This window comes from Cetorhinus maximus, chromosome 3 (genome assembly GCF_964194155.1).
Source record: "Cetorhinus maximus chromosome 3, sCetMax3.hap1.1, whole genome shotgun sequence".
NCBI lineage: Eukaryota > Metazoa > Chordata > Chondrichthyes > Lamniformes > Cetorhinidae > Cetorhinus > Cetorhinus maximus.
Window position 1 is genome coordinate 156,321,230 of NC_135881.1, and position 18,982 is coordinate 156,340,211.

General features: G+C 47.7%; 1 protein-coding gene across 1 annotated transcript in view; it reads right to left on the reverse strand.

Annotated features, from left to right (window-relative positions):
* Positions 1-3,051, reverse strand: part of retreg1 (reticulophagy regulator 1) — a 150,738-nt gene extending 147,687 nt beyond the window's left edge. Inside the window, exons 1-2 of the mRNA XM_078539141.1 lie at positions 2,742-3,051; positions 2,002-2,108 (exon numbers count right to left, since the gene is read on the reverse strand). Of these exons, the coding sequence (XP_078395267.1) occupies positions 2,002-2,108; positions 2,742-3,025 (391 nt within the window). The 5' untranslated portion in view covers positions 3,026-3,051. The remainder of the gene's footprint in view (positions 1-2,001; positions 2,109-2,741) is intronic.
* Between the last annotated feature and the right edge of the window lie 15,931 nt (positions 3,052-18,982).

Genomic DNA, 18,982 nt, shown 5'->3' on the forward strand with positions numbered 1-18,982 from the left:
AGTATGTTGTCTGGGACATAAAGGTCAAAAATGTGATCAAGTTCTAAATCAACGCCTGCTATTGTCAGGGCAATGCAAGCTGAAACTGCTTAAAATTCAATCTACAAGTCACTACAAATAAATACTTAAATAAAAGGGGATAAAATCTTATATACGTGACTGTATTAGTATTTGTCAGAACAACAGAGCAGAAGGAAAGTCTGTATTAAGTACATGTACTTTTAAAATCTTCGAAAAATATTGTGTTCTTTTATTGCGGGGACTACTCCATCAGACCTTTTTGTTTAGAGTATTTCAGCGAGTCAACCATCCAAGGAGTGAAAATTTGGTGCAGAAACAAAGACCCTTATTGAAATAAAGGCCTGGAAATTCCTGTTTGTTTGAGTTCAAACACGCATAGGTGACCGGATTTCCCGGTTTGACAGTTCCAGATATTCGGATAGGTTTCTCCAAGTTTCTCAAATGTCCGGGTTTTCAGCTCCACTGAGGCCCCTCCCCTCACGTTCAATTTACTGTCAGCAAAATAAAAACCCTTGTGCTGCGCTGCGCCCTGGCAATGGGACCAGCTCCACTCTGGATTCTTCGGCCACGGCTGCTACTTCTGTTGTGCAGCAGGAGCTCAGTCCCGGGGCGGGGGGGGAGGTTATCACTCCCTTTCTGGTGCCAATGGCTCCATTGCTGCTGACGCCTTTTAAATGTCCTTGCGGCGCCCAGCCGCTCGCCTGGCGTCAGAGCATGCGTTGTTCAACCCAACCTGCTGCTGGTGCTCCATTACTGCCCTCTGCCTTCCTCCTTAACAACCCCACCGGCTCCCGCTCCGAGTCACCCTCGCCAATGCGCCATCTGTGTAGCTGCAAGGAGCTGTCAATCACTTTGCAAGTTAGGATGATCCTGTCCCACCAGCCCGGCTGGCCTCCAGAGGCAGAGCGGTTCATAGCAAACAACTCAACTGCACAACTAATCTTCTATTCAGCTTTAAAGTTATTTGATTGATTAGGCAAATTAGGCAGGGTACGAACTGTAACCCAAGTATCTAATTCTCAAGATGCACTATTACCAGGTACAAAATGCGTACATTTATGGAAATGATATTCAATAATCGATAGATGTTTGTAATTACGATCCTCCTGCCGCATGCGAACACTCTGCTCACAACATGTGTTCAGCTAACCAGCTGGATTGCTGACAACGCTGCTCGGAGATGCTCATTCACAATCCCTATAGTTTCACTGCATACTGTTGTTTGTGCAGAAGTGGAACAGCATGCAATATGTAAAATTACAGCACACTGAAGCAGTATTGAAATGGTTTCTTGAAGGCTTGAAGTGTGTGCCGGGGAATAGATATTAAGTTAAAATTAAATTGATTGGGCACTTCTCAGTGACTTAAAATCTACAGAATAGGGTTTCCCTGATTCTGGCAGGACATATTCCGGGAAATGTCATCACATGCCCACGTACCTTCAGCTGCCCCTCCCCCAGACTCGTGCCATTGGTCGCCCAACATGTCAATCATCACAGAGCCCCGCCTTCAAGGCTTTTCAATGTTTCCGGATTTTGACTTAAGAAAATCTTAGACATACAAAGTAAGCAGGATTTTGGGTGTGTTACCAGCTTATTTAAGGATACACATAAATGGCTGGGATCTGTTACCATGGTCTATCCAGCCCTCTTAGTCTGAGATGAGAATTTATGCTGATTTATGACATCGCCAGGATATTTGAGCATAATTCAACAAGGGTGCACCTTCGGGGTGGTGCCCCGCAGGAAATTCCAGGTTTCAATGTTTAACCTGGGCAAGTGTTTTGCTTCGTTGAGGGAATCATGTGAGGTGGAATAAACTCTATTGTTCAGGTTGCTCAGGGTTTGGTAGATAAAAATCAGACTTTTGGTTGTGTCATTCAACAATAGCCTTCTCAGACTTAAATAAATGTAAGCCACGAATTCTGGAAAGACTCACTCGGTTTGTATTGGCTATCACTTGTTGTCTCGTCTTCCTTACCTTTCATTGCGAACAGAATCAAAACCTTTACGTTCTCCATAACAGCAAACAAAAGGAGGCCCAAAGCAACCAGGGAATACAACCTCCAAGGCGTTAAAACTACAAACCTGGGAAAGCAGAGGGATAAGGGGAAGAGGAAGATTAGACATTAGCCAACTGCCACTTCCGTCAGACCCACCCAATATCTTTTATTTGCTTTCCAGTGTATGTTGCTCAATCCAGCTTTCATTTCTTAACATTTAAACCTAGAGAATACCTAACTGCCCATATACAACTTCACCAGTAGAATTGAGAATAAACCGCATATAAAACTCGAATCCACTCAAACACGGTTCAACATTAAACATTTGAATATTATTTACGCAACTCTGAATAATAATTGATACGGCAATGTCACATTGAGATGTATCACCCAAATTGAATCATAATGATCGATAGGTATCTATCGTGAGGAGGTGGTGTAGATATTGAAAAGGTATGCGACAGGCCTACAGTACAATAGAACAGTAACAGGGGAGACTGAGTCTCAAATGAAGCCAGTCTTAAACAGTCGCTCATTGTCAATGAACAAGGCTCATCTCGAATAGAAATCAGATTCAGCTACCACAAATTGGCGTAACATTGTGCAGACTGTTAAAGTAAGCTATGCCCAAGCCTGTGTGCCCTGGTTGTTAAATGCTTTCCCCACAAACATCTTATTTTTGGGTGGGGGTGGGAAATTTCACCTAGCTTACCCTTACCAAAAGAGAGCGTTACAGCATATGAACATTGCAATGCTATGACCCGGTCTGTGCCAGGTTAAAGCAGTCTCCATGTAATTCAGCAGCAAAAACCACAGCGAATCTGAATCATCCGACTCCTGCTCATCGGCAGCCTGGATCCGGAGCTCGGGCACCGCCTTCTCCTCCGGGTTAACAGCGGGATCACAGGGAGCTGCTGCCGCCTTCCCCTCCTGCACATCATCACTGCTGCCCAGCCGCCACCACATCCCCACACTCGCCATCTTATCTTTTCTTTTCCACATTTGTTTATTTACAGCTGCCCTACGCCTTGACGTCACCTCAGTGTTATGGTTTTAATCTCTCTCCTGTTTGTTACGCCACGACCTCATTGTGGGGAGGGGAAGCTTAACAAACTGACTGTCTATTGGCGGAGAGGGATGCGTTCAGCTGACTTCATGGCGAGAGGCGGAGAGTCAGGGATGTCATTGTTGAGGGCGATGCTGAATTGATATCATTTTGAAAGTGAAGATTTAACCAGAGACCTGGTAGGATGAGGATAGTCTTTTAATATAATCTACACTTGCTAATTACTCTACTAGGAGTTACGTAGCGTGGCCCCCCAGTGCCCCCATGACATTTGTCTCTTTTTCTAACTCTCCGACGCCTTGTCCATCCCATCATTTCTCCCCGGGCAGATCTCTCAGGGGGTTGTGCGGCTTTGGAACTCTGCCTCAGAAGGTGGTGGAAGCGAGGTCACTGAATATTTTGAAGACAGAGATAGATAGATTTGTGTTAGGTAAGGTAATCTAACGTTATCCGGGGGGGGGCGGGGGGAGGGTAGATGCCAATGTAGAACTCCAAACACAAACAGATCAGCCATGATCTAATTGAATGGCGGAGCAGGCTCGAGGGGACAAATGGCCTACTCCTACTCCTATTTCATATGTTTCAACTCTCAGGGATTCTCTCCTGCTTCAAATGCCAAGCTCCTCATTATCATCTCCTACACCTCTACATATCTCTGCCCCTTTCACATACCAGCAGCCCCTTCTAACTTCACATGCACAGCCTCAAAGCATCTCACTAGAGTAGCACTGTCTCGTTTGTCTTGCAGGGAGATCTTGTGAGCAAGGACAGGAAAAACAGAATCCTTTGAAATCCTCTCCCAAGTCAAGGAGCACATTATGGAAATCGTGAAGATGGATTGCATCAAAGATGTAGCAATGTGGAGGGTTAAGGGTTCTTGGCTAGCTTACACATTGGCCCATTTTACTGAGATCTCGCCCTCACACACTACACATGACTAAGCATAGCCGCTTTCAGCAGTTACTCATCTATCCCTGCCTACCTTTCACACTAAGTACTAATTCCTATCTCTCTTTTTCAGGTGAAGCAAATGTGGGGTACTGAAAGATGTGTCAATGGACGAACAAGAACATAAGAAATAGGAGCAGGATTAGGTTATATGGCCCTTTGAACTTGTTCTGCCATTCAACAAGATCATTTCTGAACTTTTACATCAACCACACATTTCCACCCTTCCCCCATATCCTTTGATCCCATAATAGCCCCAAAATAGCCCCAGAGTCTAGAATATGCTCATGAATGGAGCATCAACAGCCCTCAAGTTAGAGAATTCCAAATTTCCATAACCCTCTGAGTGAAGAAATTTCTCCTCATCTCAGTCCTATATATCTGACCCCTTATCCAGAAAATGGTGACCCCCTAGTCCAAGACTCTCCCACTGCAGGAAATAGTTCCTCAGCATTGACCCTGTCAAACCCTCTCAGAATTTTGTACCTTTCAGTGAGATAAGCTTTCATGCTTCTAAACTCCAAAGAATATAGGCTTATTCTAATAAATTTCAAATGTCTCCAGTTGATGCAATGCATCAAGTATGTTAGTAGAGTAGGTGGTGCGTAGTGGCCAGTCTGCTGGTCACCTCTTGCTTTCAGCTCTAACGACTGGCTAGCAGTAGAACTATTGTGAAAAACGGGCCAAATACATAGCCTCTACATCACAAAGTCCTATGTAGTGCCTCCCTGTGGCAACATACATAGACTTGGTACCTCACAGACCCAGACTAATCTACAGGGGATTCAGAGGAGGCATGACCCCCAGATCCACCGGTGTGTGGTTACGCCCTGGTGCCCATGAACCAGATCCCCAGCTATAGCTAAATAGCCCCATCGACTTCTGGGTGTCTCAGGAGAGAATGATAAGGCTAAACCTGACAGAAAATCTGAAGTGGAGCCCCGTAGGTGATAATCTGTCATCTATCAGAGAGCCTTCTGGCAACTCCTGCAGCAGGGCTAGTACCAAACAGTACTGGTCTCATCCTTTCTTTTGGACAATACTAACAATGCTGAGAGGGGGGCCTGGATATTTGGGCAACTCAGGGTCTACATTCTATTTGTCCAGGCCTACACCCTGGAGAGGACACTCCAGTGCAGTCACAACACGGGAAGAAACAGTTACCGCTTATAAGCTCTCACCTGATTGCCGTAAAGCATAAGTTACTTCGATGGTGGGAGAGCTCATCACATCTTTGGATAGCTACCACCCACTTCAAGCTGGGCAATCCCCAGTCAGTTAGGTGCAGTCCTGCCATGGCCTGCTTGTTTCAATCTGTGCTTGGAGCTGAGAGAGTCATCTCTCGACAGGTGGATTGCTAATCTATGCACTATATCTGTTTTTCTGTCTGTCTGTGTCCATCTGTTTGTGTCTCAGTCTATATCTGTCAACCCTTGTATCAATCTATTTTTTTTTTAGTTTATTCTTTCATGGGATGTGGGTTTTACTGGCAAGGCCAGCATTTGTTGCCCATCCCTAATTGCCCTTGAACTGAGTTGCTTGCTGGGCCATTTCAGAGGCAGTTGAGAGTCAACCACATTGGTCCAGACTCACATGTAGGCCGGACCAGGTAAGGATGGCAGATTTCCCTCCCTAAAGGGCATGATTGAACCAGATGGGTTCATGGTCACCAATACTGAGACTAGTTTTTTAATTGCAGATTTATTAGCTGAATTTAAATTCCACCAGCTGCCGTGGTGGGATGTGAACCCATGTCCCCAGCGCATTAGCCTGGACCTGTGGATTACTCATAGTCACCGCCACCTGTGTGTGTGTGTGTTTCTGAGATAGAAGGTATATACCCAGAGGCGAGGCTGTGAGATTAAATGACTACATATGTGTGAGACTTGACAGTGTGATGCACTATCGAAGGGGCAGTGACTGCATTCCAAAATAATGAATTATATCTGACACATTTTCAGAAGTGATATAAAACTACTGCTACCCATCGCAGCCGCTCATCCTACCCCACACCACACCCTTGCATAACATTCCAGCTCACACAATACATCTGGTTCACAGCCAGAGTAAGGCACACATCTAATCTTTGCATTATAATTGAAGGTACAATGCTGACACTCTGTACAGACAGTTAAACAGTGTCAATATTCTTGTGACATACTGTATACCAGTGTGCAGTATCACTGGTGCCACAATACACCCAGTGTGACAGTCTGAATGTCCACTAGTGCCACACACTGTACACCCAATAATGAATATTATTACGGTCTTGATAGGTAAAGGGAAAACAAATGCCCCCAAACAACCCCTATGGCCGCCCCATTACCCCATGCCAAGCTATGTCCCCCCACCCATCCCCTATGGCCCCTCATGCCCGCTATGCTAAGTTATGCTCCCCGAACAACCCGGAATGGCCCCGCAACAAAGAATACATAAAGAGGCTTGGCTGAGAGCCCAGAAATCTATTAGCCTGTTGAAACAGTTGAGCCCCAGGGAAAACATTGCTTGATTGACAGCTCTGGTTCTCTGATCTATGCTGTCAAATTTGCAATGTTTACACAAGATAAAGAGATTTCAAGTACTTGCTGTTTCAGTTATTGAAACTTTGAAGGGTCTGGATGATTGACACTTTTATTGGGCTTTAGTAAAAAGGAGTTTTTAAAAAAATACTGGAAAGTTGTCAATCAACGACGATTTTTTTTCACACATCCTACTGTCACTATAGGGTCCATTGTTTCTGTACAGTGCATTGTGGGTGAATGGGCATGGAAGTACCATATCTTGGCATGGGAGGCAGGAGGGGCCATAGGGGTTGCTTGGAAACATAGAAACATAGGAGCAGGAGTACGCCATTCAGTCAATCGAGCCTGCTCCGCCATTCAATACGATCATGGCTGATCACCCACTTCATCACCTTTTTACCACACTACCCCCATATCCCTTCACGTCATTGGTATTTAGAAATTTGTTAGCCTCTGCTTTAAACTTACTCAATGGCTGAGCTTCCACAGCCTCTTGGGCAGATAATTCCAAAGATTCACAACCACCTGAGTAAAAATAAAAAAATTCTCCTCATATTAGTTCTCATATTGCACCCCCTGGTTCTAAACTCCCCATCCATATTACCTGAACTATCCTGTCTAGCTCTTTAAGTATCTTGTAGGTTTCAATGAGATCACCCCTCATTCTCTGAAACTTTAGATTATGCAGGCCCAGTCTCTCCACTGGACAGTCCCGCCATCCCAGGAAAAAATCTGGTGAACCTTAGGGTCAGGGGGCCAAAACTGCACACAATACTCCAGGTGTGGCCTAACCAAGGCTCTATACAATTGAAGCAAGACTTCACTACTCCTCTACTCAAACCCTCTTTGCATAAAGGCTAACATATCATTACCTTCCTAATTGCTTGATGCACCTGCATTTTAGTCTTCAGTGACTTATTGATGAGGACACTCTGGTCCCCTTGGACATCTACACTTTCCAATCCCTCACCATTTAAAAAATACTCTGCACTGGGGTGTGGTGGGGGATGCGGTAAATATCTTGGCATGGGGGAGTGAGGTGCCATAGGGAATTGTCTGGGGGAGGGGTCATACCTTGACATGAGTGGCCATAGGGGGTCGGTGGGGGCATACCTTTGCATAGGGGCGATGAAGGGACATAGGGGTTGTATGGGGCACACCTTGGCATAGGGGGCATAAGGTGGCATGGATGGCGCATGGGGATTGTGGGGTAAGTGCTGCTGGGCTGGTTTTTTTTATAACTAGGATGAAGTTCCACAGCACTGAGGTGGGCCCTTTAAACAGCCCACTTCCACAGCTGGCAGCACCTGTGGCTGCCTCCCAACTTTATCCTGGGTCAGTTGACCTGGTTGCAGCCTGCACCCGGCCCCCCACAGTGAAAATCCAGTCCTTGTGGGCACTTGCTCCCGAGGCAGGTGGGCTAAGTTGGGTATTTTCCCAACTCCTGCTATCTGTCTCAAGGATGAAAATCCAGCCCTGTCTCTTTCACTCTCGCTCACGTTCCCACTCTGTCTCTCTCACTTTCGCCCACTTTCCCACTCTCTCTCTCTCTCTCATTCTCGCCCACTTTCCTGCTCTATCTGTCTCTTTCACTCTCGCTCACTTTCCCACTCTATTTGTCTCTCTCACTCCCTTTGCCGCTCTGTCTCTCTCACTCCCTTTCCTGCTCTGTGTATCTCGCTCACTCCATTTACTGCTCTGTCCGTCTCTCTCGCTCCCTTTCCTGGTCTGTCTCTCTCTCTCAATCTCTCACCCACTTTCCCATGTGTGTCTCTCTCTCTCTCACCCACCTTCCCGCTCTGTCTGTCTCTCTCGGCGTTACCCACTTTCCCGCTCTGTCTGTCTCTCTCACTCTCTTTCCCGCTCTGTCTGTCCCTCTCACTCCCTTTCCCACTCTGTCTGTCTCTCTCACTCCCTTTCCCGCTCTGTCTGTCTCTCTCACTCCCTTTCCCGCTCTGTCTGTCTCTCTCACTCCCTTCCCCGCTCTGTCTGTCTCTCTCACTCCCTTTCCCGCTCTGTCTGTCTCTCTCACTCCCTTTCCCGCTCTGTCTGTCTCTCTCACTCCCTTTCCCGCTCTGTCTGTCTCTCTCACTCCCTTTCCCGCTCTGTCTGTCTCTCTCACTCCCTTTCCCGCTCTGTCTGTCTCTCTCACTTTCTTTCCCGCTCTGTCTCTCTCTCTCACTCTCTTTCCCGCTCTGTCTGTCTCTCTCACTCCCTTCCCCGCTCTGTCTCTCTCTCTCACTCCCTTCCCCGCTCTGTCTGTCTCTCTCACCCACTTTCCCGCTCTGTCTGTCTCTCTCACTCTCACTCCCTTTCCCGCTCTGTCTGTCTGTCTCTCACTCCCTTTCCCGCTCTGTCTGTCTCTCTCTCTCACTCCCTTTCCCGCTCTGTCTGTCTCTCTCTCTCACCCACCTTCCCGCTCTGTACGTCACGCTCACTCTCACTCCCTTTCCCGCTCTGTCTGTCTCTCTCTCTCACTCCCTTTCCCGCTCTGTCTGTCTCTCTCTCTCACCCACCTTCCCGCTCTGTACGTCACTCTCGCTCCCTTTCCTGCTCTGTCTGTCTCTCTCTCACTCTCACTCCCTTTCCCGCTCTGTCTCTCTCACCCACTTTCCTGCTCTCTCCGTCTCTCTCACTCGCAATCCTTTCCCAACTATGTCTGTTTCTCGCACTCTCACTCCTTTTGCCGCTCTGTCTGTCTCTCTCACTGCCTTTCTCCTTCTGTCTGTTTCTTGCACTCTCACCCAATTTCCCACCTTGTCTCTCTCTCTCTCACTCCCTTTCCCGCTCTGTCTCTCACTCTCACCGTCACCCACTTTCCCACTCTGTCTGTATCTCTTACTCTCATCCACTTTCCTGCTCTGTCTCTCTCTCACCCACTTTCCCGCTCTCTCTGTCCCTCTCACTCCTTTACCCGCTATGTCTGTTTCTCGCACTCTCACTCCTTTTGCCGCTGTCTGCCTACCTTTCTCACAGCCTTTCTCGTTCTGTCTGTTTCTCTCATTCTCACGCACTTTCCCACTCTGTCTCTCTCTCCCTCTCTCTCTCTCACTTGCTTTTCCGCTTTGTCTGTCTCTCTCACTCGCACTCCCTTTCCCGCTTTGACTGTCTCTCTTGCTCGTACTTCCGTTCCCGCTCTGTCTGTCTCTTTCGCTCTCTTTACTACTCTGTCTCTCTCCCTCAATCTCTCACCCACTTTCCCATTCTATCTGTCTCTCTGTCTCTCACCCACTTTCCCACACCGCATGTCTCTCTCTCCCTTTCCTGCTCGGTCTCTCTCTCTCAATCTCTCACCCACTTTCACACTCTGTCTGTCTCTCTCACTCCCTTTCCCGCTCTGTCTCTCTCTCTCACTCCCTTTCCCACCCTGTCTGTCTCTCTCACTCCCTTTCCCGCTCTGTCTCTCTCTCTCACTCCCTTTCCCACCCTGTGTGTCTCTCTCACTCCCTTTCCCGCTCTGTCTCTCTCTCTCACTCCCTTTCCCGCTCTGTCTCTCTCTCTCACTCCCTTTCCCGCTCTGTCTCTCTCTCTCACTCCCTTTCCCACCCTGTCTGTCTCTTTCACTCTCACTCCCTTTCCCGCTCTGTCTGTCTCTCTCACTCCCTTTCCCGCTCTGTCTCTCTCTCTCACTCCCTTTCCCACCCTGTCTGTCTCTCTAACTCCCTTTCCCGCTCTGTCTGTCTCTCTAACTCCCTTTCCCGCTCTGTCTGTCTCTCTAACTCCCTTTCCCGCTCTGTCTGTCTCTCTAACTCCCTTTCCCGCTCTGTCTGTCACTCTCACTGTCACCGACTTTCCCGCTCTGTCTGTTTCTCTTACTCTCATCCACTTTCCTGCTCTGTCTCTCTCTCACCCCTTTCCCACTCTGTCCATCTCTCTCAGTCTCACTCCGTTTCCCGCTCTGTCTGTCTCTCTCACTCGCATTCGCTTCCCGCCCCATCTCTCTCTCTCACCAATTTTCCTGCTCTGTCTCTCTCTCACTCTCACTCCCTTTCCTGCTCTGTCTGAGTGTCTCTCGTTCTCATTCCCATTCCTGCTCTGTCTCTCTCTCCCTCACATGAGCTCTCTTTACGACTCTACCTATCTTTCTCACTCGCACTCCCTTTCCCGCTCTGTCGGTCTCTCTCACCCTTTTCCTGCAGTCTGTTACTTTCACCCACTTTCCTGCTCTGTCTCTCTCTCACTCCTTGTCCCACTCTGTCTGTCTCTCTCACTCCCTTTCCCATTCTGTCTGTCTCTCTCACTCCCTTTCCCGCTCTGTCTCTCTCTCTCACTCCCTTTCCCGCTCTGTCTCTCTCTCTCACTCCCTTTCCCGCTCTGTCTGTCTCTCTCACTCCCTTTCCCGCTCTGTCTGTCTCTCACTCTCACTCCCTTTCCCGCTCTGTCTGTCTCTCTCACTCCCTTTCCCGCTCTGTCTGTCTCTCTCACTCCCTTTCCCGCTCTGTCTGTCTCTCTCACTCCCTTTCCCGCTCTGTCTGTCTCTCTCATTCTCACTCCGTTTCCCGCTCTGTCTGTCTCTCTCATTCTCACTCCCTTTCCTGCTCTGTCTGTCTCTCTCACTCCCTTTCCCGCTCTGTCTGTCTGTCTCTCACTCCCTTTCCCGCTCTGTCTGTCTGTCTCTCACTCCCTTTCCCGCTCTGTCTGTCTCTCTCTCACTCCCTTTCCAGCTCTATCTGTCTCTCTCACACCCCCTTTCCCGCTCTATCTGTCTCTCTCACACCCCCTTTCCCGCTCTATCTGTCTCTCTCACTCCCTTTCCCGCTCTGTCTGTCTGCCTCTCTCTCTCTCTGACCCACTTTCCTGCTCTGTCTCTCTCTTTCAGTCGCTTTCCCGCTCTTTCTGTCTCTCTCACTCCCTTTCCTGTTCTGTTTCTCACTCCCTTTCCCGCTCTGTCTCTTTCTCCCTTTCCCGCTCTGTCTCTCTCACTCCCTTTCCCGCGCTCTCTGTCTCTCTCACCCACTTTCCCCCTCTCTCTGTCTGCCTCACTCACTTTACCCCTCTCTCTGTCTGCCTCACTCACTTTCCTGCTCTCTCTGACTGCCTCACTCCCTTTCCCACTCTTTCGCCCTCTGACTCACTCCCTTTCCTGCTTTTTCTCCCTCTCTCTCACTCGCTTTCCCGCTCTTTCTGTCTTTCTCACTCCCTTTCCTGCTGTTTCTCACTCCCTTTCCCGCTCTGTTTCTCTCACTCCCTTTCCCGCGCTCTCTGTCTCTCTCACCCACTTTCCCCCTCTCTCTGTCTGCCTCACTCACTTTCCCCCTCTCTCTGTCTGCCTCACTCACTTTCCCGCTCTCTCTGACTGCCTCACTCCCTTTCCCACTCTTTCGCCCTCTGACTCACTCCCTTTCCCGTTTTTTCTCCCTCTCTCTCACTCGCTTTCCTGCTCTTTCTGTCTTTCTCACTCCCTTTCCTGCTGTTTCTCACTCCCTTTCCCGCTCTGTTTCTCTCACTCCCTTTCCCGCTCTGTCTCTTTCTCCCTTTCCCACTCTGTCTGTCTCTCTCACTCCCTTTCCCGCGCTCTCTGTCTCTCTCACCCACTTTCCCTCTCTCTCTGTCTGCCTCACTCACTTTCCCGCTCTCTCTGTCTGCCTCACTCCCTTTCCCACTCTTTCGCCCTCTGACTCACTCCCTTTCCCGTTTTTTCTCCCCCTCTCTCACTCGCTTTCCCGCTCTTTCTCCATCTCTCTCGCTCGCTTTCCTGCTCTTTTTCCCTCTCTCTCACTCGCTTTCCCGCTCTTTCTCCATCTCTCTCACTTGCTTTCCCACTCTCTCTGTCTCTCACTCCCTTTCCCACTCTCTCTGTCTCTCACTCCCTTTCACGTTCTCTCTGTCTCTGTCACTCCCTTCCTGCTCTCTCTGTCTCTGTCACTCCCTTTACCGCTCTCTCTGTCTCTCTCACCTGCTTTCCTGCTCTCTCTGTCTTTCTCACCCACTTTCCCGCTCTGTGTCTCTCTCACACTCCCTTTCCCGTTCTTTCTCCCTCTCTCTCACTTGCTTTCCTGCTCTTTCTCCCTCTCTCTCACTCGTGTTCCTGCTCTGTCTGTCTCTCTCACTCCCTTTCCCACTCTGTCTGTCTCTCTCACTCCCTTGCTGCCCTCTCTGTCTCTCTCACTCCCTTTCCCGCTCTGTCTGTCTCTCACTCCCTTTCCCGCTCTGTCTGTCTCTCTCACTCCCTTTCCCGCTCTGTCTGTCTCTCTCACTCCCTTTCCCGCTCTGTCTGTCTCTCTCACTCCCTTCCCCGCTCTGTCTGTCTCTCTCACTCCCTTTCCCGCTCTGTCTGTCTCTCTCACTCCCTTCCCCGCTCTGTCTGTCTCTCTCACTTCCTTTCCCGCTCTGTCTGTCTCTCTCACTCCCTTTTCCACCCTCTGTCTTTCTCACTCTCACTCACTTCCCCGCTATGTCTGACTCCCTCTGTCTCTCTCTCTCACACACTTTCCCACCCTGTCTGTCTATCTCTCACTCACTTTCCCAGTCTGACTGTCTTTCTCTCTCTCACCCACTTTCCTGCTCTGTTTCTATCTTTCTCTCACCCCCTTTCCCGCTCTGTCTCTCTCAGCCATTTTTCCACTGTCTCTCTCTCCTGCTCACCCCCTTTCCCGCTCTGTCTATCTCACTCTCACCCACCTTCCCGCTCTGTCTCTCTCTCTCTCACGCTCACCCACTTTCCCGTTCTTTCTCTCTCTCTCTCTCATGTTCACCCACTTTCCCCCTCTGTCTGTCTCGCTCACTCCCACTCCCTTTCCCGCTCTGATTGTCCCTGTCACTCCCAATCTCTGTCTCTCTCACTCCCTTTCCCGCTCTGTCTGTCTCTCTCACTCTCACCCATTCCTGCTCTGTCTGTCTCTCTCAGTCCCTTTCCCACTCTGTCACCCTCTCCCTGTTTTCCGCTCTGTCTGTCTCTCTTGCCCACGTTCCCACTCTGTCTCTCTCTCTTACTCTCACCCACTTTCCCGCTCTGTCTCTCTCTCTCTCTCCCTCTCCCCCTTTCCCACTCTGTCGCTGTCTCCCCCTTTCCTGCTTTGTCTGTCTGTCTCTCTCTCTCTCCCCACCTTTCCCGCTCTGTCTGTGTCTCTGTTTCTCTCTCTCTCCCCACCTTTCCCACTCTGTCTTTCTTTGTCTCTCTCTCCACCTTTCCCGCTTGTTTCTCTCACTCTGTCTTCCTTTTCCACTTTTTCATCTGTCTCAAAGTAGGGAAGGAAAGCTGCCATCCTTACCCATCGTGAAAACTCACCTGCTTCACTTATGTCCTTGAGGGAAGGAAATCTGCCATTCTTACCTGGCCTGGCCTACATGTGACTCTGACGCACAGCATTGTGGTTAACTCTTAACTATGTGCCACTCAATCCGCTAATAAAGTTGAAAAGGAATGGAACTAGACTGGCGCTGACCCAGTCACCAGAAGCAACAATGGCAAACTCAGCCCTGTTGACCCTGCAAAGTCCTGCTTACTAACATCTGGGGCCTAGTGCTAAAATTGGGAGAGCTGTCTCATAAACCAGTCAACAGCCTGACATAGTCATATTTACGGAATCATATCTCACAGATAATGCCCCAGACACTACCATCCCCATCCCTAGGTATGTCCTGTCCCACCGGCAGGACAGACCCAGCAGAGGTGGCAGTGCAGTGGTATACAGTTGGGAGGGAGTTGCCCTGGGTGTCCTCAACATCGACACCATACTCCATGATGTCTCATGGCATCAGGTCAAGCAAGGCTGTCATGAAGTCAGACAAGGAAATCTCCTGTTGGTTACCATGTACCATTCCCCCCGTCTCTGTCTCTCTCGCTCGCTTCCCTTTCCCAGTCTGACTCTCCACCTTTCCCATTCTCTCTCTCTCGCTCTGTCCCTTTTCCACTGTCTGTCTCTCTCACTCTCCCTTTCCCACTCTGTCCCTCTCACTCTCCCTTTCCCACTCTGTCCCTCTCACTCCCCCTTTCCCACTCTGTCTCTCACTCTGCCCTTTCACTCCTATCAATTATCCAAAGCATGTTCCAAAAATTAACCTGTGTGACCTCCAAAAATTACCACCATCGCCACTACCTGCAATTCTTTCACAAATGTTTTGTGTTCAAAGTTACTGATTTTTTTCCAGTACATTTTCCATGCAGTTCAGGAAAAAGCGTTTCTTTTAATTCGTGAATTTTTCTAAAGTGGAACCAACATTGACCATGCCCACAAATGGAGTGTGCCCCTGGAATTTCTGATCAGCCAATAGGAGCATTCTGAACCAATGGCCAATCAGGTCACTGAAAGGCGAGCCAATCAGGGCAGCCAACAGCTGTCCAATGCCAAACTAGTTTGGAAAAGAAAAAATCGCCAATTGAGTAGGGTCCACCTGTGTCACATCTGGTACCTAGATTGATGCTGAGTCATCTGTATAGGTTTCTTCTTATTTAACTTCTCTGTGGTGATTTGCTAAGTGGCTTGCTAGGCCATTTCAGTGGGTTGTTAAGAGTCAACCACATTGATATGTGTCTGGAGTCACAAGTAAAAGGGCCGGACAAGAAATGCCTTTTGATAAACCCATGTTTTTTTTTTACAAAAAATCCAGCAGTTTCATGATCACCATTACTGAGGCTAGCTTTTTATCCCAGAATTATTGGTCAGAAGCTTACCAGACCCTGGGAGGTGGGACAGCGGCGGCGGGGTTGCGGGTGGGGGGCAATAAAGTTGCAGGGAGCCGGGTCAGATCGGCTTTGGCGCAGTTCCAACATCGCTACATTTGACCAATGACAGGATCCTCCAGGTACGGAGAGGCCGCCCACCCCAAGGAGGCAAGCGGCTGATATACATAATTAAAGGGCCCAGTTAGGGGCCTTGAGAACCTTAATCATCCTTGGAGTGGTCTTTCCTAGTGCATGCTTCACTCCTTTATGGGCGTTGCAGCTCAAGGCCCCATCTTAGCAGCCGCAAAGGCACTTTACCATCTAAAGTATCTGAGAAACAGCTTACATACGTTTTAAGCATGCAAACTGCTGAGAACAACTGTATAAAACAAGAACAATTATAAACAGGAATTCGAATTTGGATTTTCTTAAAGTAGTTTCAGGCGAACTTTTGTAAGATCTGGGGTTTGCTTTAATTTAATTGTAAGACTTAGTCAATTACAATTACAGGCCAAGTTGGGATAGCAGATCTAAAAGGGACTTCAAACTCAGATTAGTTACAAATCCACGCAAATATGAGGGTGTTTTCACAAACTGCACAAATGTTGTTTTCCACAATAAGCACAAAATCATGATACTTGGCAAAGGGCAGTTGGCATCAGTTGCGTTTACGATGGAACACCAGTCCTCAACCTCTGAGTGGGCGCCTTGTCTCTTGATTGAAGCCTTTATATTCTGTCTTCTCTTCTTGAGGATGATGCGCGCTTAATATATTAAAAATCCTTATTTTATTACAAAGGGATATAGATTGGTTGGAGACTTGGGTGGAGAAATGGCAAATGGAGTTTAATCTGGACAACTGCGAGGTAATGCATTTTGGACGGTCTAATACAGGCAGGAATTACACAGTAAATGGCAGAACCCTTAAGTGCATTGAAGGGCAGAGGGATCTGGGTGTACAGGTCCACAGGCCACTGAAAGTGACAACGCAGGTGGATGAGGTAGTCAGGAAGGCATATGGCATGCTTGCCTTCATTGGCAGGGGTATTGAGTATAAAAGCTGGGAAGTCATGCTGCAGTTGTATAGAACCTTGGTTAGGCCACACTTGGAATATTGCGTGCAATTCTGGTCGCCACATTACCAGAAGGATTTGGAGGCATTGGAGAGGGTGCAGAGGAGGTTTACCAGGATGCCGCCTGGTCTGGAGGTTATTAGCTATGAGGAGAGGTTGGAGAAACTCGGATTGTTCTCCCTAGAGCGATGGAGATTGAGGGGCGACTTGATAGAAGTTTACAAAATGATGAGTGGCATGGACAGAGTAGATAGTCAGAAGCTTTTTCCCAGGGTGGAAGAGTCAATTACTAGGGGACATAGATTTAAGGTGAGAGGAGAAAACTATAGAGGAGATGTGTGGGGCAAGTTTTTTACGCAGAGGGTAGAGAGTGTCTGGAATTCGCTGCCAGAGGTGGTGGTGGAAGCAGGTACGATAGTGGTGTTTAAGAGGCAGCTTGACAAATACATGAATAGGATGGGAATAGAGGGACACAGACCCTGGAAGTGCAAAATGTTTTAGTTGACGGGCAATATGATCGGCGCAGGCTTGGAGGGCCGAAGGGCCTGTTCCTGTGCTGTACTTTTCTTTGTTCTTTGTTCTTTATACACTGTTCCCAGCTTGGGTCTGAGCCATATTAGGTAAACCCCTGTTTCCGTCCATCTGATTGGTCAGTCATTATCTAACTGCCCTTCCATGATGGTACCTTGATAAAAACAAAAAACTACTGCGAATGCTGGAAATCCAAAACAAAAACAGAATTACCTGGAAAAACTCAGCAGGTCTGGCAGCATTGGCGGAGAAGAAAAGAGTCGACGTTTCGAGTCCTCATGACCCTTCAGCAGAACTCAGCAGTACCTTGAGCCTGGTTTAGGTCATTGTGCTTCCTTGCTGTTTATTCATCAACAATGACCACTTAACGAGATTACTGTGCTTGTCCTGTCTCACAGCTATTTTTGCTAGACATGTTTACAGTCGTTACTGGACAAAAAGCTAACACAGACCCCCTGGGGTTAGCAACATTCTAATGACTTTTAAGCAAAGGATCTTTACATCATCTGAATTAGTCCTTTTCATCACTTCCTGACATGTTAGGACTTGTATAGAACTATAGTTTACATTCAATTGAGCTTATCCACCATGCTTTGTTACATATAGAATACAATTTTAACTGACATACTTAAGGATATGACAACTAAGTTCTAACAGTACTATAATAAAATAAACTCAATCCTACACTTTAAAATTTGTTGGGTACTGAAAAATGTAAACAGTCAGATAGGGCTTAATTATTACCCAGGATGTTTCATTGCAGTGTTCTCAATCTGAGAAATTAGAAATTATGCAAAAGTTGTGATTATGGACAGCAGGTAGGCAGCCAGTGCACTTAAATTTATTTGGTACATAAAGTAACGTTAACATATATAACCTGTCAAATATATTTGTATAAAGAATATTCTAGGATACAAGCATTTAACAGTGTTATTGTGGAATATTTCTTTGAGCAAATTGAAACTTTTAAGTTTCACGGACCCAAACACTCCTTTCAGATGAAGCAGTGCTTCACTTGCACCTCCTTCAATTTAGTCTACTTTCTACTTTCATCCCACTTTCTAACCTTCTTTCCCACCACCGCACCCACCCCACCCCACCCCCAAAAGGGCCATCTGTTACTTGTTCCATGTTCTTTCACTGAGTGCTTACCCTGCTGTTCTGCTATTATCACATTCTGCTTTCTTACCTTATTGCCACTATCAGCACCTTTTAATAGCCCTTATCACTACCATTAACACTACCTTTGTCCCTTTGTTCATGACATCTTTGTCAATCTCTCCTTTGCCTCCACCTGCTCCACTCCCCCCACCCCTTAAACAGTATAAATTTCATCACATTTTTACTTCTTTTTAACTCTGAAGAAGGAAAATACAGGCTTGAAACATTAACTTTGTTTCTCTCTTCACAGATGTTGATAGACCCGCTGAGTTTTTCCAGCATTTTCTGTTTATCTAAAAGTATGATTGACAGGACAAATTGTACCAATTGCCAAGGGCTGGCTTTGTTTGTCCAGTATATCACTGACTGCAGAGATTAACATGTCTGCTTTGGTCCAAATATGTATAAACTGTACAACAATACATTGACCTTGGGAAGGATGATTTAAAGTAAGTGTTTCACGCAGGTACCACCAACTCCCCTGCTTCGGGACAGCTTCATATCTCTGACATCTTAGCTACAGTCTAGGCAGCTATGCTTTAAATGGAATAAAAACAGAAAACGTGGGGAATATTTAGCAGGTGCCTGAAGTGTTGTTCCTTGATCTTGCATTGAACTTCAATGGAACACTGCATTAGCCTGAGAAAAGGGAGGTCAGTAAGAGAGCAAGGTGGAGAAACGGCACCGGAAACTTGGGATCATACTCGTGAACTGGACAGAGACGTTCAGCAAAGTGGTCTGTGTTTTTGTCTTCCCGATGTAGAGCTGATTGCATTGTGAGCTGTGAATACGCTATGTACATTTTAAATTGTTCCTTCACCTGGACACTTCCACCCAAAACAGCTGTGAAGGTGTTGAAGCAGTCTGGGTCCTGGGTGTGAAATTGGCTTCTTCTCTAATTGCTAGTCTGCCTGGCAGGCTGGAATGGGTGGGTGTTGCGGGGGGTGGTGGTGTGGGGTAGGGGCTGGGCAGTACATAATCAATCCTGGAGGGAGGTGTCATGCATGGTCCTGATGTAGTGGATAAGGAAGAGGATTAGAGGAGAAAGGAAGG